We start from the raw sequence: 24,218 nt of genomic DNA on the forward strand, positions 1-24,218 counted from the left end.
TCCCTGGCAAAGATTCGTCAGGGCCCCGAGGAGCCATATTGTGAGTTTATCAGCAGACTCACCGACGCCGCCGAACGGTTGGTCGGAGAAGGCGAGAACGATAGCGCCTTTGTTAAACATTTAGCCTATGAAAATGCTAACCCCACTTGCCAGGCAACCATTCGCCCCCACCGTGGAGGCAACCTTGCTGACTACATTAAACTATGCTCAGGGGTTGGAGCCTCCCATACCTTGGGACTCGCTATCGGAGCCGCCCTCCGAGACTTTGCCTCAAACAAGCCTCCTAATCAACAATCTAGATTATGTTGCTTTGCATGACTATGGGAACTCCCATACCTACTGCAATCCCCTCCAATATCACAGTAAACACACAAATCTCTAACTGTTCCCGTCTCTCCCTTCCTCTTAGAGTTCAACCTGTAGGATTTAATACCTCCCCCTGCTATCAGGGACGATTTCAAAACAACACTTTTGATGTAGATCTAGGGTTTGTCACTTTTACTAACTGTTCTAACATCATTCAAGTTAACGGAACCTTGTGTTCTAGCCCTGGACAAGTTTTCATATGTGGGAACAGCCTCGCTTACACCACGTTACCCACCAACTGGACTGGACTTTGTGTCTCAGCTAGTCTCCTCCCTGATATCTCTATTATCCCAGGAGACACACCTGTCCCTCTCCCCAGCCTAGAATTTGCCACCGGGCGCCACAAGCGTGCTATTACAGCCATTCCCTTACTCGTAGGGCTAGGAATTACTGCTGGAATAGCCTCGGGTACCGCGGGAGTAGGTGTTGCAGTCCAGTCCTACAATAAACTATCACGCCAGCTGATAGATGATGTCCAAACACTTTCTGGGACCATCAATGATCTCCAAGATCAGATTGACTCTTTAGCTGAAGTAGTCTTACAAAACCGTCGAGGCCTAGATCTTCTCACTGCAGAACAGGGAGGTATCTGCTTAGCTTTACAGGAACGCTGCTGCTTCTATGCTAACAAGTCTGGGATCGTCCGAGACAAGATCAAAAAACTACAAGAGGACCTAGTAAAAAGACGCAAAGAACTCTTCGAAAACCCACTCTGGACGGGTCTCAACGGACTTCTCCCCTACCTGCTCCCCACCCTTGGCCCCCTCCTATGCATCCTTCTCTTAATAGCCTTCGGGCCATGGGCTTTTAGGCGCATTACTGACCTCATTAAAAACCAAATCGATGCTGTTTTGGCCAAACCAATCCAAATCCATTATCAGCGGCTAGCAACAGGGGACGGCCTCGAAGAAGGCTATCTTGGCTTCCTCCCCACGGGGACGACATAATACTAAGGGTATGTCTACTCCCCCCACGAGTTGGGGAGGGGTATGGGCACCGAGGTGAGTGCAAAGCAAAGCATTTGCAAGGAAAGGGCTCGACTCACAACGGTCGGCTCCCTTTAACTTTCCTGAGAACATACCTGGTTTGCATAGAGGTTGGTATCAAAAAATCTCTACCTCTCCTCCACAAAAGATACCCAAAACCATCCAATAACGAGCTCTGCTCGTTGGAGGAACCAGGCCTCTGTTCCCTCACTCGGTCAAGGCCCACCTCCTTAAAACAAACAAAAAGGGAGGAGATGTCGGAAGCCATAGAAATCCCCAGGCCTTGCCTAGGCAGAACTTCCTGGTCACAAAACCAAAAGCCCGCGCGCGCCAAACCCAGAGCCCGCGCGCGCCAAACCCAGAGCCCGCGCGCGCCAAACCCAGAGCCTGCCCATTTCCTTGTACCTCATATGGCATCGCCCTGTCCTAGCCTATCAGCCCGCGACAAGTACCTCGCCACCCTATGACATAGCGTATCCCACCCCCATCTGACATAGCTATATATATAACCCGCCATCGTAATAAAATTTTGAGGCTTGATCAGATCCCTGTCTTGCCTCCATTCTTCGCGTCTCCTGTCTCCCCCTTTTTTTTCATCCTCAACAGGTTTCTTCCCCTCGTCCCACGTTGCATTGTCCTGCCGGTCGGGACAGACATAGACCTTCTCTTAAGAATCTTGAAAACATTTCTGTTCTTACTATGGAATAATATGCCCTAAAGTCCTGCTGAGAAATCTGAGAAAAAAATCCTTTGGAAATAACTAGCTTGTGATTCCTTTTACCTCAACAGCTGGGAGTGGAGTAGTACATTCCTCCCTACAACAAGATTTCCCATCCCTACCCCCTACCTCCTCCCTGATGAATTTCCAAACAAAAGTAACTGACTGATGAGAAAGGAGAAAATGGACACCATTTTTACTGCATGTCTGTGAGAGGTCTGGGCATGTAGCTATAATTGTAAAATCCAAAATAAGATCCATTCATTCACTCCTTACCCAAGTATATGTGAGCACTGATCAGAGGCCAGCTGTGGTACCAGGTGCTGGATGGCAGAGATGAAGATAACTGGCTGAAATCTGGAGCAAATGCTGTGTGTTAACCAAGCAGTACCCATCCCAGAGGGAGGAAAAGTACATACAAACTGTGTGTCATGAAAGGTCAAAGCATCCATGTAAAGACATAGGCAGTCTGCTATAGTTGGACAGCTGAGTGTATGAGGCAGGAACAACAGGCAAGATCCCAACTGGCCTTGTAAGCAATGACAGGAAAGTGGAACTTTCTTCTACAGAAACCAGTGGTCCTCACCATTTGTGGGGGGATGGGAACTTTTGCTAATGTTCACATGTAAGAGACTTCCTTGGGGATACACAGATTTGTTTTACAAAATCAACTGCACCCTGCTTCCTGCAAAAATGTGGGAAAATAAAACATCATCATAAATGGAGATTTCCTTTTCTTTTTTTTCCTGACTCCTTTGGCCGGGGTGGGAGCTAAGGATAGGAAATAAGGGGCATGGCAGTATTTATGAAAGCACAATAGCTCATAAGAGCAGCAGCTGTAGACAACAACACATCAGTAACATCCCTCAAAACTGCTTCACAAAGCGACCGGATGGATGGCTCAGTTGGTTAGAGTGCTCTTAACAACAAGGTTGTGGTTCGATTCCCACCTGGATGGTGGGCTGCGCCCCCTGCAACTAAGATTGAAAACGGTGACTGGACTTGGAGCTGAGCTGCACCCTCCACATCCAAGACCAAAGGACAACGACTTGACATGGAGCTGATGGGTCCTGGGAAAAACACACTGTTCCCCAATAAAGTCCTGGAAATACACACTGTTCCCCTTCTCCAATAAACAAACAAACAAACAAATAAATAAATAAATAAATAAATAAATAAATAAATAAATAAATAAAGCTGCTTCACAAATAAGATGGACTTGGCAGGATGAAGTTACAACTCCACTCCCTCCTCTCACTTCAAGAAAATATTAGAATGCAAGCAACTGAGACAGATACTACTGTAGGGATAATCCTGAAACTGTTTCTATTGATTATAAGGAGAGAGAAAAAAAATCAAACCATTTGCAAAATTAGGTTTTAAACATTACTCCACAAGTCACAAATGGCTGTCACATAGCAAACTGGAGTGACTTCACAGTGGAGACATGGCTGCAGTAATAAACAGCAGAACCCCTGAAAACTTTGAAATACAGGAATTATAAAATCAGACTTATGTTTCAGATCTGGCTGCAACAAAGAGAAAAAATTGAAGAGAAAGCAGAATTTAAGACAACTGTAAGTTTATAGATGACTCCTAAGTTACTGGCTGAGGTGACAAAGTAGACACTGCTACCATTCACTAGAATCTGAGGAAAGCAGCAGACACAGAAGACACGAATGAGCTCTGCAGTGTCACTGTCTCTGGAGATGACACTGGACGGCTGGGGATATGGACGTGGACCTGATCTGGTTCATGTACCCTAAGCTACTTCCTTTAACCAAGATAAAAAGCAGAGCGAGACAAACAATTTATTAAATGCCATTCACCACCAAATGTTGGCTGTACTGTGTGCCAGGCACTGAGGATACCACACTAACTGAAACGTGTAAGATCTGAGCCAGCACAGTTTATGTGCTAATACAGGGATTTGATAAAAAGAATTTACAGTCTGCCAGAAGTGCAGAGCTTTTCGACCAATGTCTATTCACAGCAGTGTGCCAAACAAATATTGTAATCTTCTGCATTTGCCACCATGTCAAGAAGACTGGGGTACACAGGGTAGTGGCTGAGAGCATGGGCTGTGGAATCAACCATCTGTCTGGGCCCACCATTTCCCAACTCTGAGGCCTGAGACCACTCAACTCTAAGCCTCACTTTTCTCCCTCTATAAATGTGAGAGATAATAATGGTCTCTACCTCACAAGATTGGTGAAGTAAATAAGCCCAAGTAATTGCTTATTAGCACAGTACATGGAATGTACTAATGCTCAAATTTTAATTTTATTCCTTACATTTATGAAAGGATGAGATGGCTTGCAGTCTTGGATATAATGTAAAATAAGACAACTGAGTGTTAAAATAAGACAACTGAGAAATGAGGCAAAATGGAAATTGACTGGGTTATGAAGTTTTTTATTTCTATATATGGATGAATAAATAGACAGAGAGAGATAGAGAGGAAAAGAGAGGAGGGTGAGACGGGAAGGTGTGTATTTCTTTTTTATGATAGTAAACTAAAATAAGACTTTAAAGAACGAATATTTGTATAAAAGACGGTGGGTAACACTGCATATAATAACTTTAGCTACTGTTTTTCAAGACTTTAACAACTATTTTGCAAGCAAATTATGCCTTTATTAGATTTCCACTAAAGTTTGTTACATATAAGTTTGATTAAGATCTGTAGGCAAAATAACAAATATGGGAGAATTAAACCTTTCTCAGGAAAAAGATATCCTTAAAAAGAGCCAAAAGATTAAGTGCTGCTGTCTGCCAATCCATTTGCAGGAGGAAAAACTCCACTCTGAGGTCTATCTAGGGCAAAAGCTGGGGCTATTAAGTTCCCTGGGATAATTCAAATAGTTGTCCTACAAATACCTAGAAAACTGGGCTTAAATTTCCATTCACACGGCAGTTCATGAACTATGCGAGCCAAATCTGGCCTGCCACCTGTTTTTTGTGTGGCCTATGAGCTAAGAATGTTTTTTTACATTTTTAATGGTTTAAAAACTATTTCATGATATGTGAAAATTCTGTAAAATTTAAATTTCAGCACCTATGAATAAAGTTTTACTGGAATACAGCCACACTTACTTCTTTATGTATTACCTACATCTGGTTTCACACCACAAAAGCAGAGTCGAATAGTTATGACAGAGACCATATAGACCGCAAAGTCTAAAACATATACTATCTAGATCTTTATAGAACAAGCTTGCCTTTGTCTGTGTTAAGGAACAGCATTACTCTGAATTCTGACCTCGGAAGATAGGATAATGTCAGATGTGAAAATAACAGCCCCACGACACCTCATCATTCAGAAGCATTTAAGTTTAAAACAGGCAGCATTTACATTAAACGCTTGTCTGAAGTCGGTCATACCACACTTGCCTATATAGATGTGAGCTTCCTTTACTCCGGCCAAACAGGAAAGGGGAGATAGCTGATTCATGAATAGCCTTGATTAACTGAAATAACCATTTGGACAGTTGGGATATGACCATCACAACTAAAAAGCCTGGGCTTATCTTTAAGGCATCTAGAATAACTGTTTCCAAACTTTCTGTATACCCTCACGTATATAATAAGTAAACACATACACGCATATAACCATATATTTTTAATTCCAAGGTACATGTTTCTATACATTTTAACATCTGAATTTAGGCTGTCCATTGTAAGAAACAGTACTTTATAATAAGAAGTACTAAAATAATGGCGCAATTACAGCTGATGGAACTTTTAGCCAAATAATCGAACATAGCAAGAGATGGGGAGAACATAAACAAATTTGGGGGGTTTCTAGTGAGAACTCCTCACCTATAGTAATGAATCATTTCCAAAGGCAAATAAGATAGACGAGTTTATCCTCAATTCACTGCAAAACTACTATAAACTGTTCTCACTTGATATTATATAAGTCATTATTTCTCTCAGTCCTCAGCAGAGAAGCTATGCAAATTCTTTTATAGAGTACAGTTGTACAGAGTTCATACTTCAAATCTTTCAAATGGGGTCAAAAAATTGTCACTAGTGAGATATTTGGGCAAGAAATACTAAAATAATATAGCAACCCAAATTGAAAGTTAAAATAGTTCTTAGCACTTAAATATTTACTATTGAAATAGTGTATCTAAAATAGCTATATCTAAATATATACATATATACCAAAATAAATATATCTTTAAAAACCTATATTTTTTATCTAAAATAAAAATATCTAACTACTGAGGAAGCAGGAGGAGTGAACTGTGAGCTATCACCATGATAACCCTACCAAAGGCATCCTAGCTGCTTCCCCTCCAGCTCCCCCAAGACTGAATGGGCTACGTCATCTATTATGCACGTCTCCTTAATGAGTCTGCACTGGTCATTCCAGAGGCAGCACTAGGGCTGGAAGGACACTCCAGAACCTCAGATCTCAGATTCCCACTTACCTATTCCAGCTCACCATACACTTCCCTCCTTCCATTACATTATCTCCTGCTTTGATTTCTAGCATCCAACAAATCAATTGCTTAATATTCTACTACAATTTAATCTGGGTCCACAAGTTTCATTTTTTTTTGTAGCTGTAACCAAAACACAAACTTTCATATTCTGCTTTTTAAAACATAAGCCTTTCTTCTGCTGTTATACTGCTCATAATAATTTTTATAGCAATTTTATAGCAACAAAGACATTTTATCAAGTGGATATACTCTTATTTAACCAAACCAGTCCCCAATTATTAGACAATGAGATTGGATACGTTTGCTATAAAAACAATGCTGTGTGAATACCTTAGATTTTTTACTACTTCCTTAAGATATATTCCCAAAAACCTTTCTTAGAATGTTAAACAATAAAATAAAATTCAATGTCTCATTTGTCTCTAGAGTAAAAATCAATACTGACTCTATCTGGACATGTGCGATAAATAAGAAGTCAAATTCTGTGTGTGTTTTAAAGTAAAATACAATGAAAATACAGTGTGATTTCATCCTCAATTCACTGCAAAACTAAAAATTGTTCTCACTTGCTATTGTAGAGGGATTACAATTAAGTAATTGATTAATATATTCTTGTCCAGGTTCACAACGAAAACTGGGTTTCCCTGAAATGTTCTTCCAGAACTTTTAGGTTTCAAATATCTATGTGTTGGGCCTGCCCAGTGGCTCAGATAGTTGGAGCTCCCTGCTCCTAACAGTAAGGTTGCTGGTTTGATTCCCACATGGGCCAGTGAGCTGCGCCCTCTACAGCTAAGATTATGAACAACCGCTCTCCCTGGAGCTGAGCTGCTGTGAGCAGCGGAGGTTGTCCTGTGCTGCTGTGTGCTGCCGTGAGTGGCTGATGGCCAGCGTGAGCGGCTGGCAGACATCGTGAGCAGCCCACAGCCGGTGAGAGCTGCCGTGAGCGGCTGACAAACGACTGGCGACCAACTGCCTCAGCCAGGGGGAGCGCAAGGCTCATAATACCAGCATGGGCCAGGGAGCTGTGTCCTACACAACTAGACTGGGAAACAACGGCTTGAACCAGAGTGGGGGAGGCTGAAAAACGGAGAGTGGGGGAATCTACGTGTTGATTTGACTCCTCCAGATGTTCTCTGGATGAAATAACTGGAAAGTTCTATGGGTCAGAGATAATTTCCAGCACAATAGAATATTTTTTTAAATGCTACATTTTATTGATGGAAAGAAGAAAAGTTGGGTTAATGTCACACACCGTCAGTTTGAACTGTGGAACCTACATTAAAGCAAGGAAAAACTTTCAGGAGGAAATCTCAGGGGGCATCCAGCCCAATCTCACTCACAATGTAAGGGTGAAATTCAGGGAATCAATAACGCAGTTAGACTTAGCTAATTTGCAGTTTAACTCACTGCACAGCTCTCACTATCTAGTCACCTGTAATTAGATTTCGTTTGCACTTAGATCCATCCTGATATTCATCTGTTTTCTCTTTGTTCTCCCCTCACTGATTAACTGAAGAACTCTGTTTGTTCCCTTTCTCAAGTAAACCCATACCTCATTAATTAACAACATCCTAACCTGGGAAAGAGCAGTTTCTTAATCCTCAGGCGCCCGGACACTGGAATCCAATTTACAACTCCCTTGCAGTTCTCACTGGAACTGCATTCAAGTTCCAGCCACTATGGCTGACGGCGGAGTCTGAGTCCCGAGTCCCGAGATAACATCTTCAGCAAACAGACCCGACCCTAGGAAGGATGTCAGCCCTCAAACCTGCCTGCCTGACTTCCTCTTTCCTATATTAAGAAAAAGCTAACCTGAAGGTAGGTGCAGCTGTCTACTCTCAAACTCTGGACTCTGCCCCGGCGCAACCTGCACCCCCCTCCCCCTCTAACTCCCCTCTGCCCTAACTTTAATAAAACCTTTCTTCACTCTCCCACTTTATAGTCTTGTGTGAATGCTTTCACCTTTTGTGAATGACCAGGGGTTAATTCCACACCACGACACACAATATTTTTCTAGAACCAACAGAGGAGTATACCTGAAACTGTGTGCACATATGAAGATATTAGGGTTTTGTTTGTGCAGTATGTGTAGTGTACATGAATCTGAAACATTCAAGACTGAAAGAGGTCTTAAGAAAAGAGCCAGTTTAGTAACTAGCCTTTCAGCAAAGCCCTCCTCACACCAAATCAGAAAGTCAGAACTTTTTGGAAGAATCTGCAGAGTGATGACTATACAAATACATTCATCTTGGTAACTGTCTAGTTTCTCAGGTATGAAGGAACTACTTAAGTCTAAAAATCTCTTCTGAACTAAACTCAATTTTGTTAATTCCCTCCCTTTTGGTCTCTCTACAGTGGGGAGAAAAATAAAAAAAAACTCATGTTACCTAGTCAAAAACTTGTTTCTAACCATATTCAGTCTATACCTAGGAAGTAATGGATAACCTGATTCTTTTAAAGCAACAGAAGGAGGGGAAAAAGTGGAATTTTTATGCATAGTGTATGAAAGTCATTGAGAGTACTACTAAATCCGACCCCACCCCCAAGCCCTCTTAGTCAACAGAGAATTTGTTTTGTGGCTTTTGACAGCCCAAGGTCAGCCTTAATCAATCTCAGGTCCCTCAAAGAGAAACTATTGGGAAATGGCTGCTGGGGAGATAATCTGGCCTTCACGAGGTCACTGACTTTTTAACTGTAATTTTCAAGCGGTCAGACTCAAAAGAAGGTTTCACATAGCAAAACACTTTTTGAAGTCAAAACAATAAGCCTGTATAGAATATAATGTTCACCTGGATTAGCTCATACAATATGACATGCATAACAGACTCCACGAAGTTTAAAATTTTCTTATTACAGCTAAACAGTTAGGAATTTTCCTACGTCAACCAAGAGTGATGCTTTTATCTGGAATCATAATTTCAGACACGATTTTCACTAAATATTAATCACACTGCTTTTAAAGTATCCCAATTCCAAAGGAATCGGGTTCCCTACTGTTGAATTTAACAAAATACTGGGTACTACTATGGCTCAAATCTTCACTGGCATTAGCAAAACAAGACTGCATAGATTAAAATAGCTTTTTAAGTCTCAATTTGCATAATTGTTAATGTGAAAGAAATCTGTTTCTATAGTGTACATGTTTAGTATTTTAATATGTTTTTCTTAACACTGTAATGGTGACCCTATATCTTCTATTTTTAAAATTTAAACCTCTGATGTAATTTGATTTGACAGTAATTTGATTGGGACTTTTTGAAAGATTTTTTTCTTTTCCTTTCTTTGCTGCCCTCTCTTTCCCCCAAATGTTGAAGACTCTGTCTGTTTACCGTGCATTTACTATGCATAACAATTCCAAATGGTTCTGTTTACTTCAGACCAGTGTGCACACCTGGCTGAGTAACTTGGGAGGGTTTTTTGGCATCTGTATGGGGTTCACTCCTGACCCTGCAGCAGAATAGCCTCTAGGAAGCACCTTTTCCTGAAGATGCCTGGCCAACTTCTCCTTCCTTTTTTTTTGCCCCTCCTTGTGTATCTATAAAAATTTTTTGGCAATATTGAGACAGCAAGGCAGTCTTAGTGACGGGAAGTTCACTGTCTTCCCTTAATGCTGGCATTTTGGAATAAAACCTTACTTTTCTTTCCACCAACATAGCCTCTTGAATTTTGGCTTTCATGTGGCTAGTAGCCGGACCTTTTGCACAGTAACAAGACCAATTCTTTATGGATATAGAGGAGAGAATATAGTATTAGTAACATAGCCAGAATGTGAATTCTACAACAATGTTCTAAAGGAAGGGTGCATCTCCCTAGAGTACACAACCATGTACGGTGGTCACTCAAAGAAGCACCTTGTGATATTTAAATTTTCAAGGAAAACACAGCAACATGTGTTAGATACTATACTACCATAACTACTATTCTTATCTGGATCTGACTACTTAATGAAATGAAAAATTAGGTATTTCTTTTGGCCTAAGGGTGCCATGAAAAAAAATACCAAGACCCTAAGGCATTAAGAACTAAGAGAGTTTATGATCTTTCTGCCTTAGATATTTCTTTCTTTCTTAAAGTGTGTTTTTCCAGGATCCATCAGCTCCAAGTCAAGTAGTTGTTTCAATCTAGTTGTGGAGGGTGCAGCTCACAGCGGTGGCAACTTTGTTAAGAGCACCGTGCTCTAAACAACTGAGCTAACCAGCTGCCCCTTAGGTATTTCTTTCAAAGGTTTTTGCTCTAAACAATTGAGCTAACCAGCTGCCCCTTAGGTATTTCTTTCAAAGGTTTTTGCTTTGAGTTGGTTGGGGACCTGAAGGAGAGATTAACCCCCAGAATGATCTCCAGAATCTACCAATAACTCTTATCTGTCCTCCTTGAGTAGTATTTGGGAAAGCATATTTCTGGCTAATAATATGTGTACTGTTTTAGAGAAGAAAGAAAAAAAAAGCACATTTGTTTTCCATCAACAAGAGCCCCAGTATCTTTCCACAGAGGTCACCCAGAGACTATTCAGCCTGGGAGAAAAGCCATCTGGCCTAATATTTGATAGGAAGTGAAAGATAGGACATGTTATTATGTCAGTGTGGATTCCAAAAAAGACACGAACAAAAGATAAACATGCATTATTACACACTATGAGGGTCTAAATAGAGCTATGGACACCAGGGTAAATGACAGAACTATATCATTCCAACCCCCACTTAGAGTCTCAAAATGAGACTCCAGAATATTTGGATTTTTAAGTTAGAATGCTAACATTAACTGCTTTAGTTCTAGTTAAAACAATCCTTACACATGAAGGGCCCTGCTATAAAAAAAACAAAAATCTGTTCTTCCATGCTAGAAATCCAGATTATGGTTTCTACCAAAAGGAAGCTGGGCTCCTTGGAGAAATAGCTGGTTCCAGGTCTGGGACAACACAAGTATAAGATGAGCCTAGAATACCTTGTCATTCCAGACAGCAAAGCAGGTTATCAAAGACTGCCAGATTGTGTCAAATGATCCAGGCACCAACTTGAAGTGGCTCCAACTGAACAAAGTTGGTACAATTTGAGCATTAATAAAGACATTATAATGTACTAGCTTTATAGAAAAAGCTTTTCTTTTTCTCTTTTGAAAGTTTCAAAATAGGTGTTGGAATACAGTAGTACCTCGGTTTTCGAACGTCTCCATTGACGAACATTTTGGTTAACGAACGCAGTAAATTTTATGGATCTGTGGTATCATTAGATAGTAAAATTCATGCTAAATTTGCAATTTTAGGGTTGATTTTAAAGGTCTGGAATGGATTAATCCATTTTGCATTACTTTCTATGGGGAAATTGTGCCTTGGTTTTCAAACATTTCAGAATTTGAACGGACTTCTGGAACGGATTACGTTAAAAAAACCGAGGTACCTCTGTAATAGGTAAGTTTTGTTTAGGCTTACTGATAAAATGTATCAAAATAGTTATAATACGGGAGCCCCCCTAACTACAGAAATTTTAAATCTCCGTTTCCCTAGTTTCTTAGCTCCTTAGCCCCTGGCTTTGATTACTCTTCTAATCAGTTTCTGAATCCTAAAGATTGTTCCTAGCCTAAATCACAGAATGTCCCTCACCCCAATCTCCCCCAAGCCATTCTGGACCTAACTCTTGGACCAAATAAGTTTTAACATTCCCCAGGTCAGTATATTTGTTGATTGTCCAACCCATTCTGGGCCAAGCTCCTGGACAACTGACACCACCTAAATGACTGCTTGAATAGCCACAGGCTCTACAGAGCTAATTGATTTATTAATTAAAATCTATTTTTCCTCATTCAGGGGCCTTGGGGATACAGAGGATACCCCAGCAAGATTGCCAGTCACAACCAAAGAAGCCAATGTGGTCTTCCAGGTGGATCTGGAGACCTCTTCCTCTCATCTGGATCAGATAGGGAGAGAGTTCCATGAATCCCCCAATAGGTAGGGACAGCTCTACGCCCCTGCCCAGCAAGAAACAGATACAGAAAAACAGACCTCCTGTCCCTCAACTTCCCATAGAGATTTTATGGGGATCACGTCTCAAGGGAAAAACAAGGCAGGCAGTTAGAGATAGGCATCAGGTCTGCATTCCTACATTGTCCCAAACTTTCCCCTTTCATTGTAATTATCTATCCCTATGAGGAACAAATGAGTACAAAATACCCAACTAGATTAAACTGGTCAGGTCATTCACACCTGAACAGTAAAAGCCACAACAACCTTCATTTCACCTGGGCCTCATAATACCATCATGGTAATATACATATGCCCAGAAGTTCATTATAACAGACTGAATTCTGGGAAAGAACATGCGCAGTCTAAAAAGATGACATAATAGTTTCTTATCAATCAGTGGTGTCAATCAAATGGTCCCACACCAGTATAGGAAAGGAACAGCCTATACTAGAGAAAAAAAGATAAAAACTCCAAGTCCTCGTCAGTTAGATCCCTTTTCAGAGCCTGGGCCCTTGGCCCTTTGAGCCTCTTGCTCGGCCCGCTCCAAACTCTTTTGGAGTGTACTATCCCTCTTAATAATGGCCCCTGCACCACTGCTTTCTGCTTGGGCCCGCTCCTATTTCTTTGAAGGGTACTATCTCTTCTAATAAACTGCTTTTTCACCACTTTACCTCGGTGTCTCGTTCAATTCTTTGCTCGAGACGCCAAGAACCTGGACACTGTGCCGAGAAGAGCCCACCCTCCGGTAACAGTTGTACTTTTCAGTTGGATCTCCCCAGCTCTTCTAATAGGCCTCTTTTCATGAATTCATTTATTACTAAAAAAACCCCAAAACCAAGAACTACCTTACTGTTCACCACTACAGGATGATGGACTGACTTGTCATTTTGAAAACTAATAAAGAGAACAAAATTAATTCTATTTATCCATGTCATGAGTACTGCTAGGTAACCAAACAGTACAGGAGGGAAAGCTTCTCCTTATAGAAATATTCCAGCTAATAAATGAAAAGGGATAGAATGTCACTATATTGTAATTCCTAAAGAATCAATGAATCTACGAAGCAGTAGATAGCATTGGTAGCTGACATCCCTGAAAGACAAAAATCAACCAGATATTATCTGCCTCCTGGTGAAAGAACAAATGATCAACTAAGATATAATCTGGAAAAAAACAGGAATACGGGAATATGAATATTAGAAGCCTCTAGATCTAATTTACTGGAAATACAGAGGACTACATTATATGTATACATTCAGACAAATATAGTCTGTGGGATAAACTAGTTTCTTTAAAAAAAATTTTAGAGACTTAAAATACATATTGATATACAGATCCTGTTTCAAATAAACTATTAGAAAAATTATGATACAAATTTATGAGACAATTGGAAATCTGAGCACTTACTGGCTATTTTATATTAAAGATCTTACATATAATAAGGGTACTTTTAAAAAATAATCACAATACCATTATATATTTTTTTAAAGTTTTCAAATACTATCAGAAAGCTGAGATTTCATGTGGTGATCTATCTCTATATTTTGCAGTGAACTATCAATGCAACTGAGTTATGAGAAATGATAAATCTTCCTTTCCCAGGAATACCATTCATAAAAAAAAAAAAAGACTCACTGAGGAACTTTGAAAAACAGTGACATTATCAGCAGCAACTCAATTTCCTTATCTTAAACCTGGCAAGTTGATACAGAATGATTTAGGAGATAATGACCAACAACCACCATGAAGCAATTCTCCAGCATCTTATGTCAACACACCAGGAAACAACCACAGTTGGCACTATCCAGGGACCTACATCCTAGTTACTACAAATTACTGCCAAGCTGGAAGCCTTTCTGAAGAAAAGAGGTCTATTATTAGAAGAGCTGGTAACGTCCCGTTAAAAAGTATAATTATTTTGAGTTTATGTTAGCCTAACTAAAACTTACCTGTTATGCCATGTCTAATTTTGAATCTTTAAAAAGGAGAAAAATAAAAACTTCCTCTAAAAAGCTAGTTGGATACATTTTAGGGACTTACTCATTGTTCTTAAATTCTCTAAGCACCTCAATTTCTAGAAATTTCAGAATATCCTTTGAGTTGAAGTATATCATACAATGGGTACCTTTTTAGCCCTTCTACTTTGCTTCTATTAAAAATACACACAACTCTTAAGAAAGTACTGAAAAAAACCACCACCAAAAGTGTATCAAAACAAACACACAATATGGACATTTTCTTTTCCGTGATAATCAAAAAATTGCAGCTTTCTAAGTCCTACAGCCCCTGGTATTTGGGATGAGGTTCTGCGATATCTTGCATGTTTAGCAACTTCTCTGGTTCCTCAAAGTCAAAAATCTCAAACTTTGTTTAGACTTCATTAGTTTAGCAGGACAATAAATGTACTCTGAGATTTCTTTTTTTAAAAAAAGCAGAAAAACTAAACTTAAAGATAACTAAATACCCAGTAATTCAGAAGGAAAAAATTATTTAAGCCGGTAATTTTATCAAAATTACAATCATTTTGAACAGCTATTTCTTTAAAGAGACTGTCTAACTCAAGAGAAATTCTTAAAAAGAATGGAGTAGAACATGTGTTTATTGGAATCTGTGCACAGGACTCTTCAGACCTCCAAAGTCTCCTCAGCACCTAGGTTTGCTGGGTTTTGTGCATCTGATCAGGGCAGAACTTCTGGTTCATGCATATCTGATTCAACTCCACAAATGTTTGGTGAGTACTTAGGACAGCTATTCAGGTATGAGTATGACATACTTTCTCTCAGAAATCCCAGTGTTCTCAGTAATACCAGCTTGCACCTATGTATTTAATATAAAGTATGAAATTGTTTTATTCTCATTTTATACACAGGGAAGTAAAAGCAAGAACATGTTAAACTATTTCAGTATGGTTACAGAACTTAAAAGGTCACAACAAGTCACCGGAACTTAAAAAACAAAGCAAAATATAAAATAGTTTAGACTTCACATACCATCTATATGGTATGTGTCCTGTCCATTTGTCCTGTCCATTCTATCCCCTTCAGTTTTATTCATTCACCCATGCTGTCATCCATCACCATCCCTTCCATTAGTCATTCCTTGAGCACTTACCTGTACAGAGTCTTGTGTCAGGGACGGTACTGAATACAAAGGTGATAGATTCATAGGAGGATAGTTTATAAAAAGTAAAAACGTGCAGCTCTCGAGAGAGGGGGTCCCGATTGGGTTGCCCAACGTGGGGGCAAAGGCTCTTATTTTTATGCCTTCTCTTGCCTGCTTGGAGAAGGGAGCTAGCGCCTTCTAATGTAATTTGTCCGGCACATCTGCTCTGTTTGTCCAGCCAAAAGGGATTTACAATGTAATTTATCAACCACAAGGCGCCATTACATTTTTGTCCTGGAGTAAAGGAGCTATTCCAGAACCTGGAGTTTCAGGATATGGCTGCATTTTGTTTATTCCACCAGGGACCTTCATGTCTACCTAACAACACGCTAACTAACCTGTCTCACTAGTAGCAAAATGGAGATCATCTAAATTTTTTACTCAGGTTTTCATACGCAGGGCAAGTTTTAAAGACACAGTAACCTCTGCCATTTTTATTTCTTTAGCTATAATATCACATTTCTAAGTTTAATTTCACACACTGAGACGGCATAGTCATACTATACCTAATTGATATCTAGAATTATACACAATGGTTTAAGAAATGGTTTAAGAAATCGGGTTTAACATACATAAATATGGAGATGGCACATATATTAACTACCTGTAATAGTTTTTAAAATAAACCAGAAGTTGAGCCATCTGGATTTTAATATACTTTAAGGAAAATAACATTTCATTCAACTATGAATCCTCTGTAGACTAAGCAGCTCATGAGTATGTTTCAACAGTTAAAACATAGCAAACACTAGAAAGATTCATAAGCCATCACATAGCAGATGCAGAGAGACCTCTATGATAAGAAACATCACACCTACCGTAGTGTCATTGCTGGTAACATAAACCAGGACATCGGAGGAGTTCCTGCCATTGATGTATCGGTAGCAGTTCCAAACACAGCTAATTAAGTAACCCTGAAAGTGAGCAGTGATTATTAGAGCTTTAATTTTCAAACTTCGGACAATTTTAAATATCACCATAAATAAAGCCATATTACAAAACTTTTATTTACATAAATTATAAATAAACATATTGGCTCTACTAAACCAAAAAGCCTTCAAAATTACAAGTATCGGGCATAGTAACTTTCTGGCACTCTAGCCTCATTCCATCACACCACCTTCTGGGGAAAGGGGGGGCTGAGAGTGGGGCTGAGAGCAGAATGCGAAATTTCTAAGAAAAGCAAGTTAGAAGGAGTAATCACCAAAAACATTTATTGCCCCCAAATTCACAGGACAATTAACCCATTTCTCACCACATTTTAACTGTGTCTGGGATTTTTATTATACATGATCATCTATGATTTTATTTATCAAGTCAATTTTTAAAAAAGGTTTACAACACATAAATTTGCTAAACAATCAATAAAATTCACTGAAACATTCTCATTTTCAAAATGAAATATCCAAAGAAGATACTTAATGTCCAGAATAAAGACATGCTAAAAATAAAGCCTGAGTTCATGGGAAATGTTTGAACTACGAACTCTTTGAACTTTCATTTCAATCATCTGCAATTAAATTAGAACTAAATAATTTCAAAATCCCTGTAGCTTTAAAATCCTTTGATTAAAAATGTTTAAAGATGTGGAGAAATTGGAACCCTCATACACTGCTGATGGGAATGTAAAATGGTACATACGGCTGCTTCAGAAAACAGTCTGGCAGTTCCTCAAAAGGTGAAACAGAGTTACCATAAGATGCTGCAATTCCACTCTTAGGTATGTGCCCAAGGGAAATGAAAACATATGTCCATACAAAAACTTGTAACAGGAGCATTTGTCACAATAGCCAAAAAGTAGAAGCAATCCAAATGGCTACTAACGGATGAATAGGTAGACAAAATGTAGTATATTTATACAATGGAATATTATTCAGAAATAAAAAGGAAATTCTGATATATGCTACATATAATATAGATGAACCTTGAAAATAATAATTCTAAGAAGCCAGTCACAAAGGATCACATATTGTATATTTCTATTTATGTGAAATATCCAGAACAGGCAAATATATATATAAAGAGTGGTTGCCAGGGGTACAGGATGGGATAAGGATGACACGTGACAAAAAAATTCTAAATTTACATTGCGTAACCAAAAAGCTGTAATTACACAACTCTGTGACTATACTACAAACCACTGAATTGCATAGTTTCAATGGGTGAATTTTATGATATTGAATTACCTCTCAGTAAAAGTTGGTCTATAAAAAGAAGACATTATGGACAAAGGGGTGCTTGTCAACATTTTACAGGAGAGGGAGGTAAAATATTCTGTCGTATTGTACTCAGACTGCTATTTTAAGCTGCATTCATAGTTGCTTGATTACTTCTTACATTTAAATTTTTTGTGATGATATTAACATGAAAATGTATAATGCCACTGTACAAAATGTTTCCTGAACCACAATAATCTGAAACCATTAACAATGAGAAAGAGAGGGGCGGAAAGGGCATATTTCTTGAGCAATGTACAATAGATTCAATTTACTCAAATCTTCGGTTTACCCAACAATGTTATTGATTATTGGGGGAGAAAAAAGCCCCTGACTTTTTCAGAATTTCAATACAAATTAAAAAGGAATGTATGAACATCATTACTTATGTTCAAAAAGACTAGTCAGCCATTATTTTAGCAGTGAACAGTAGATTATTTAAAACAAGAACTCCTTCCGATGTGAGGCCCCTAAAATGACAACTCTATAACTAAATAGCAGAGCTGGGAAGTGCCTGGTTTTTGGGACCGCATAAGCCCACAGTCGGCATTCACTTACTAAACACTCCAATAGGAGAAAAACCTCTAGCCAGTTGCCTCTAAAAACCCAATAACTTATTTCAGTGACTTTATTTCTTATTTGACATTTCTGTAATCTGGAATAGAGAATTAAATATTTAGTATACTTTCCAAATAAACTTGCATCAACAAATTACGTCCATCATCTATTTGCAGAGCTCGGTGATAAACCTTATTGACGAGTAACAGTGAATTTAGGTTGTGAAAGCCAGTAACTGGGTAAACTGACATGTGAAACCACAACAACATATACCCATATCTATTTAAACAATAATTAGAGTCATTATGTGTGGGGCATCATCTCAGTGCTAAGAGGGATATAATAATGAAGGCACAGTCTATGTTCTCAAGGAAATGCAATCTAATTAGTAGAGGAGATAGATATGTGAACAAATATATATTAAAACGAGTACACATTTCTCACAGGTTGGAGATAGTGCTGTGAATTTCTACGATGCCTTTTCATTATGATAATTAACAACAGTGTTGGAAATTTATAGAAGTACCACAGGGCAGGGATTTTTCTGATTTACTACAAAGCCCAGTACCTAGAATACAGCCTGGCACATAGGAGACCCGTGATAAATATTTACTGAATAAATGAATGAATGATGCATTTTCCCATACATTAGCTCACTTAAACCTCACAGTCGTCCTACAGAATGTTTCTTAACTATCATTGCTACTTAGTAAACGAAGAAACCAAGGCTCTGGTTACAGCAAAAATAGCAGTGACAGACGCTCACTACATCCTCTGACTCAATATCTCATGTAAGCGTTTCCAATACACATGAAAACGCCTACAAAAATTAAAATGCACTGGGAGCTTCCAGCTTCTGAGCTTGTGGTAATGACAGAGACTAGCTTTGTCAGATGAACCTTCCTGCAGGTACCAAAGATAAAATCTGGAACATACACACACCACACAAGTTGAAGGCAAGGGAGAGGCACCCAAAACAAGCAGAAGGTAAAGGGGAGTCTACCCTTGAAAGACAAAGTACAGTAAGTGGGATTTGAGAGTCTGTGGCCTTTTGCCAGGAGCCTGAATGGTTTGGAGTGGCAAGGACACATTTGGGGTTGCCAGCGCAGCCAGAAAGTTTGGGTGGTGTGGGAGTGGGAGCTACAAGTCTCTCCATCTGCGTATAAAATTCGCCCAAATCCTTGACTACTAAGCTACACGTGGAATATCAAAATGCTCAGTGTGTTTTATGGGGAAAAATGTAGACCCAAATCATTTTCAACGATTCATTTTCGTTCTATCCATCTTCTTCATATTACCTCTTAAAATGATTTTCTCCTTAAGCGTAGCTTCTCCAGTTTACTGAGGCTTGATTTTTGAAGAAGTGGGTTATCTTATGTCAAAATAAAGGCAATGGAAGATACTAAGAATTAAAAGTTGGTGAAAAAAGGGGAGCGGAATTAAAAGTTCAACTTCCAAATTTTTTTTGAGAATTTTCTACTTACTAGTAGCACACAGGCATGAATAATAATGATGTTTTTATTATCAGGTTTACAAAGATGAAAAGGAATAGATAGCACTCGGTTGATGAGGGTGAGAGGAAACAGTGCTAACCGCAGTGTTTGGTCATTCAACTTCTAAGAGATCAATCTGACAGCCCATCAAAAGCCTTTAAATTATGCATGCCTTCTAATTTTAAGTGTATCTTGAGGAAATAAATGTATAAGCATATGAAAGATATATTCAAATACATTCAATGCAGCAACATTAATAAGTGAAGAAGTAGAAAGTGTCTCAATGTCCAACAATAAGTAATTTTTTTAATGATAACTTCATATAATAGATTGTTATAGAATGTTCAGAATATATTGCATTTTAAAAATCAACAAACATTGTAATGAATGTTGCAGCATGTAGTATATACTATGTAAGGCATAACATTATATTAATTTATTCTCATTCTAACAGATTTTGGAATAACCCTTGATTGGCCTATGGAAGTTGGTTAGAGTTTACCTCTCACACAGGTAAGAGAAGAAACAAAATTGTTAGGAAATCAAAAAGCAGTTCAGATATCTAAAGCAAGATAATGAGATGACTGAAGTTTGTTTATTTCTTTGGCATACATGAATATGTTTAATAATATTTAGGCAATGAGTAAAATCTTCATTCTTACCTTAAAGGTCAAGATAATGCTGATAAACAGAAGAATAATAAGGACCAAACAGGTAGGATTCATGGACATGATACCATCTTTGTAGGGAAAATTAGGAGGCTGCAAAAGACAAGTGTCTTATTAGCAAATCATTCAGGATTATATTCCTTAGGCATTATTCAGATATGTTTATCAAAAAACAATTAGTTAAAGCAGACAGTTGTTAAAGACCACTACAAAATTTCTAGCCTGCCTCTACTGATGAGAAGCTATAAATGGTGTGATGAGCAAAGGCTAGTCTGTTCATATATCAGGCAATAACTCTTGAAAAGAAAAATCAGAGGAAGATTCATGAGTGAGACCTGAAAACATAACTCTGCCTTCCTACTATATAAAAAGTTAAAAGTCAGTAAGTCGTCTTTATATATCTCTGATGTTTGGATTTTCTGCAAGTTCTGGACAATTCTAAAGGGCTTGTGCAGGGCAGGGGGGAGAAAATATCAGTAGTGTCTTCTTTATACAGAGCATTTTTGTTGATGCTACTTCTCAAAGAGCAGTATCTTTTATACTAGTAGGTATTCACAGCATTAAAAAAAAAACCACAATTAAATCCTACCATAAGACCATACTGATTAACTACTAGTGTAAGAGTAGGTTAGCACCAGAACTGCCGTTTTAAGGGTTAAAAGAGTAGGTTAACACCAGAACTGCTGTCTTAAGGGTTAAAAAAAAAAAAAAAAAACCATTTTCTGAACGGCCCCTAGACCAGAACAACCTAATCACAAACACCTGCATCACAAGGTCAAGATGTTCTGTTGAGAGAAGGCTTATCTTGCAGCAAGGATATGGACAAGGACACAGGACCAAGACACAAAGCCCAGTCATGTAAATATCTTGCCTGTGTGGAAAATTACTGAAAGCCTTAAAATGATATATTAACCCCTGGCTTTAAGTGCTCAGGGTCCTTGTTGAAACGCGCTGCGACAGGCAGATACTCAGACCCCAGCTAGCTGGAAATAAACCTCGCTGTGTGACTTGCATTATCGTGTGTCTTCTGTCCAGTTGAGGGTGGGGAGGGTTGGCTTGACTCCGGACCCTAACACTATGTCAAAGGAAACCTTTTCAGAAAGATCAAAATCTGCTCCTAAGGGTAGTGGGAGGCCCAGGGCCTCACCATGCAACACCAGCAAGCACTGACTGGAGTCCTGCATTTAACTGGCAGAGCTAAGTGTGCAGGGAGGCAGCCCAGTGTGCGCTGCCACCTTTTATCTCTTCTCCACAGCCCATACTAACTATGGGTTTGCATTCCACATTAGCAGTATTCTGAGACACAACAAAGAAGTTCCAAATGTTAAGGAAGAATAGAGAGAACACCCGCGACTCATGTGCTTGGCTCCTCCTGCCCAGGTGAACAGCACCCGGTGATTTTCAGCGCCTCCTTTCACTTTAGGCAAAATATAAGTCACTCTTTGTGATCAGCTCATGAAACTAGTCCCTTGGAGCCTGGAAGGGTTTCTGAGTACTGAGCCTAACGTGCAAGGATAAAACCAGTTGATGTTCACAAGAACAACATGAAATGTATCGTTTCTGTGTCTAAAAAAAACAGGATTAAAGTAGAAACAAAGATCTTTACATATGCTTCCCCCCAGAAAAGTGAGGGTGGTGTCTATGTCTAGTTAAGACTTATAAAAACACATGCACAACCTATTTTAACTGCATTCTACAAGACTCCACATAAACAGAAAAGGCATTCGAATCAAGTGGGTGTTCTCCCACAGCCATCTCAGATAATCGTCTCTCCAGACTCAGTACATCTCTACTTGTCAGCAAGGGCCTCAAAAATCAGTGGAACTTGAACGTTTCTTTCACTACTGTGTGCCTTAGGCATTGTGAGAATCTGTAGGCCTCACTTGTTCAGCCCAGACTGATCTTCACGTAGAACACATGGAAGATACGCACTTGTATTTTTGGTTTGTAATTACAAATAAAAGTAGATGGTGATTTTTTTAAAAACTGATGTTACGATTACTGTCAGCATCACCAACACTATCATTTTGCTACTAGCGGCTCAAAAGCAAATGAGTACAGAGTGACTGAACACGGTAGGATATAACAGAAAATCTAGAGCAGGGGTGTCCAAACTGCGGCCCGCGGGCCAACTGCAGCCCGCAATCCATTGTTAATTGGCCCGCAGCAAATTCCAAAAATATATTTACTTTACTTAAATGAACCAGGTGAGGCAATACATACTTCACCTCGAGTGAGTGGCCCGGCTGTTTGTGTATTTTACCGCATATGGCCGTTGGTGAAAAACATTGAAAAAAGTTAGGACACCCCTGTTCTAGGTAGTACCCTCTGTTCTAAACGCTTGCCTGCCTAGCAGGCTCTATGCTCCCTCTCAGTCTCTGCATCTATGGGCTGTAGCACACGGTATGCTATTCACATAGTCAGAGGCTGCCATGTGGCTTGCTTAGTATCTCCATACTCAACGCCACCCATTCCCAGCCCGATCCCATGACAGGCTATGTTGAGATCGTGCTTCCTCCACACTTGCAGAGTTGATTTTAGGATTCCAGCCCAGGCCATCATTACAGAGTCAAAACACACGTCCTTAAAGACAAAGGGTTTTGTACAACCTACTCATCATATATAAATTCCCTCATGCACCAACACCGGCTGTACCACAGGGGTAACATATAAAATCAGCACATGGGAAACAAATACACAAAAATTTTCTTGAAACAATGTTCTACCAAAACATGGACCTGTTTTCTAAAATAAAGAGAAGCTATTACTAAAGAGAATGACACCCACAATTACAACCCAGATACTTCTAAGGAGCTAAACACTACAGGCTTTTCGTTCTAGGGCTGCAGAGTACGAGTTACAAGATCTGGGCATGATGCCACAAGATCACAAACTTCTGTTGCCACATTTCCTCCTCTCCCTCCACCCCCTCTTTCCCACTGAATTTCTTGGCCTCCACTGTCACATCAAATCCCCAATCTCTTCTCTCCCATCCCAGAAAAACACTGCTCCTTTCCCCACGTTCAGAAACTACTATTAAAATCTCCAAAGAGTGAATATTGTCTCCATTTAAAAAATTCTAAGATTTTGAAGAAACTGAATTTTAAGACATATTCACAGTTTAAAAAACATAAAAACACAGAAATATCCTGTGTCTAATCTCATACCCTCCATAAATTTCTTAATACCCAGTCAGCGATATTCACATATATGGTCACAAAGGACATTTGACAGAAAACTAGTCCCAAAAAGATGCTTAGGGAAGAAAGGCTTCTATGGTCAAGTAAGTTTGTGACACGGTATGCCACTGAGTTCCACTTTTCTGTAAAACACAGAGGCAAAAAGCTTTATCCTTTCCTGATAATTGAGTAAATTACATTTTACAAAAATAAGACAATTAGTAATCACTTATGTTAGGTAGGTGTACGGTATCTAATTTTCCACCTTATCTCAGGAGGTTATGTTTTTCCAAAAGCACTTTCTAATAAACCAAAAACCCTATCTTCAAGATAACACTCAAAAATCACCAGTCACTAATTCAGACGCAAGTTCACAATCTACAAATTATATGTGCACATGTCTATCTGAATACCTCCATACACCTTACTTAACCAGGTTTCCCTCAGTAGTCGGGTGGCCAC

The 24,218-nt window shown here is 39.2% G+C and overlaps 1 protein-coding gene across 1 annotated transcript in view; it reads right to left on the reverse strand.

The window, feature by feature from the left end:
• Positions 1-24,218, reverse strand: part of LAPTM4B (lysosomal protein transmembrane 4 beta) — an 87,127-nt gene that overhangs the window by 8,877 nt on the left and 54,032 nt on the right. Inside the window, exons 5-6 of the mRNA XM_081071133.1 lie at positions 20,572-20,670; positions 16,461-16,556 (exon numbers count right to left, since the gene is read on the reverse strand). Coding sequence (XP_080927259.1) covers positions 16,461-16,556; positions 20,572-20,670 — 195 coding nt within the window. The remainder of the gene's footprint in view (positions 1-16,460; positions 16,557-20,571; positions 20,671-24,218) is intronic.

The sequence above is a fragment of the Rhinolophus hipposideros genome (genome assembly GCF_964194185.1).
Source record: "Rhinolophus hipposideros genome assembly, chromosome: 13".
In the NCBI taxonomy this organism is placed as follows: domain Eukaryota; kingdom Metazoa; phylum Chordata; class Mammalia; order Chiroptera; family Rhinolophidae; genus Rhinolophus; species Rhinolophus hipposideros.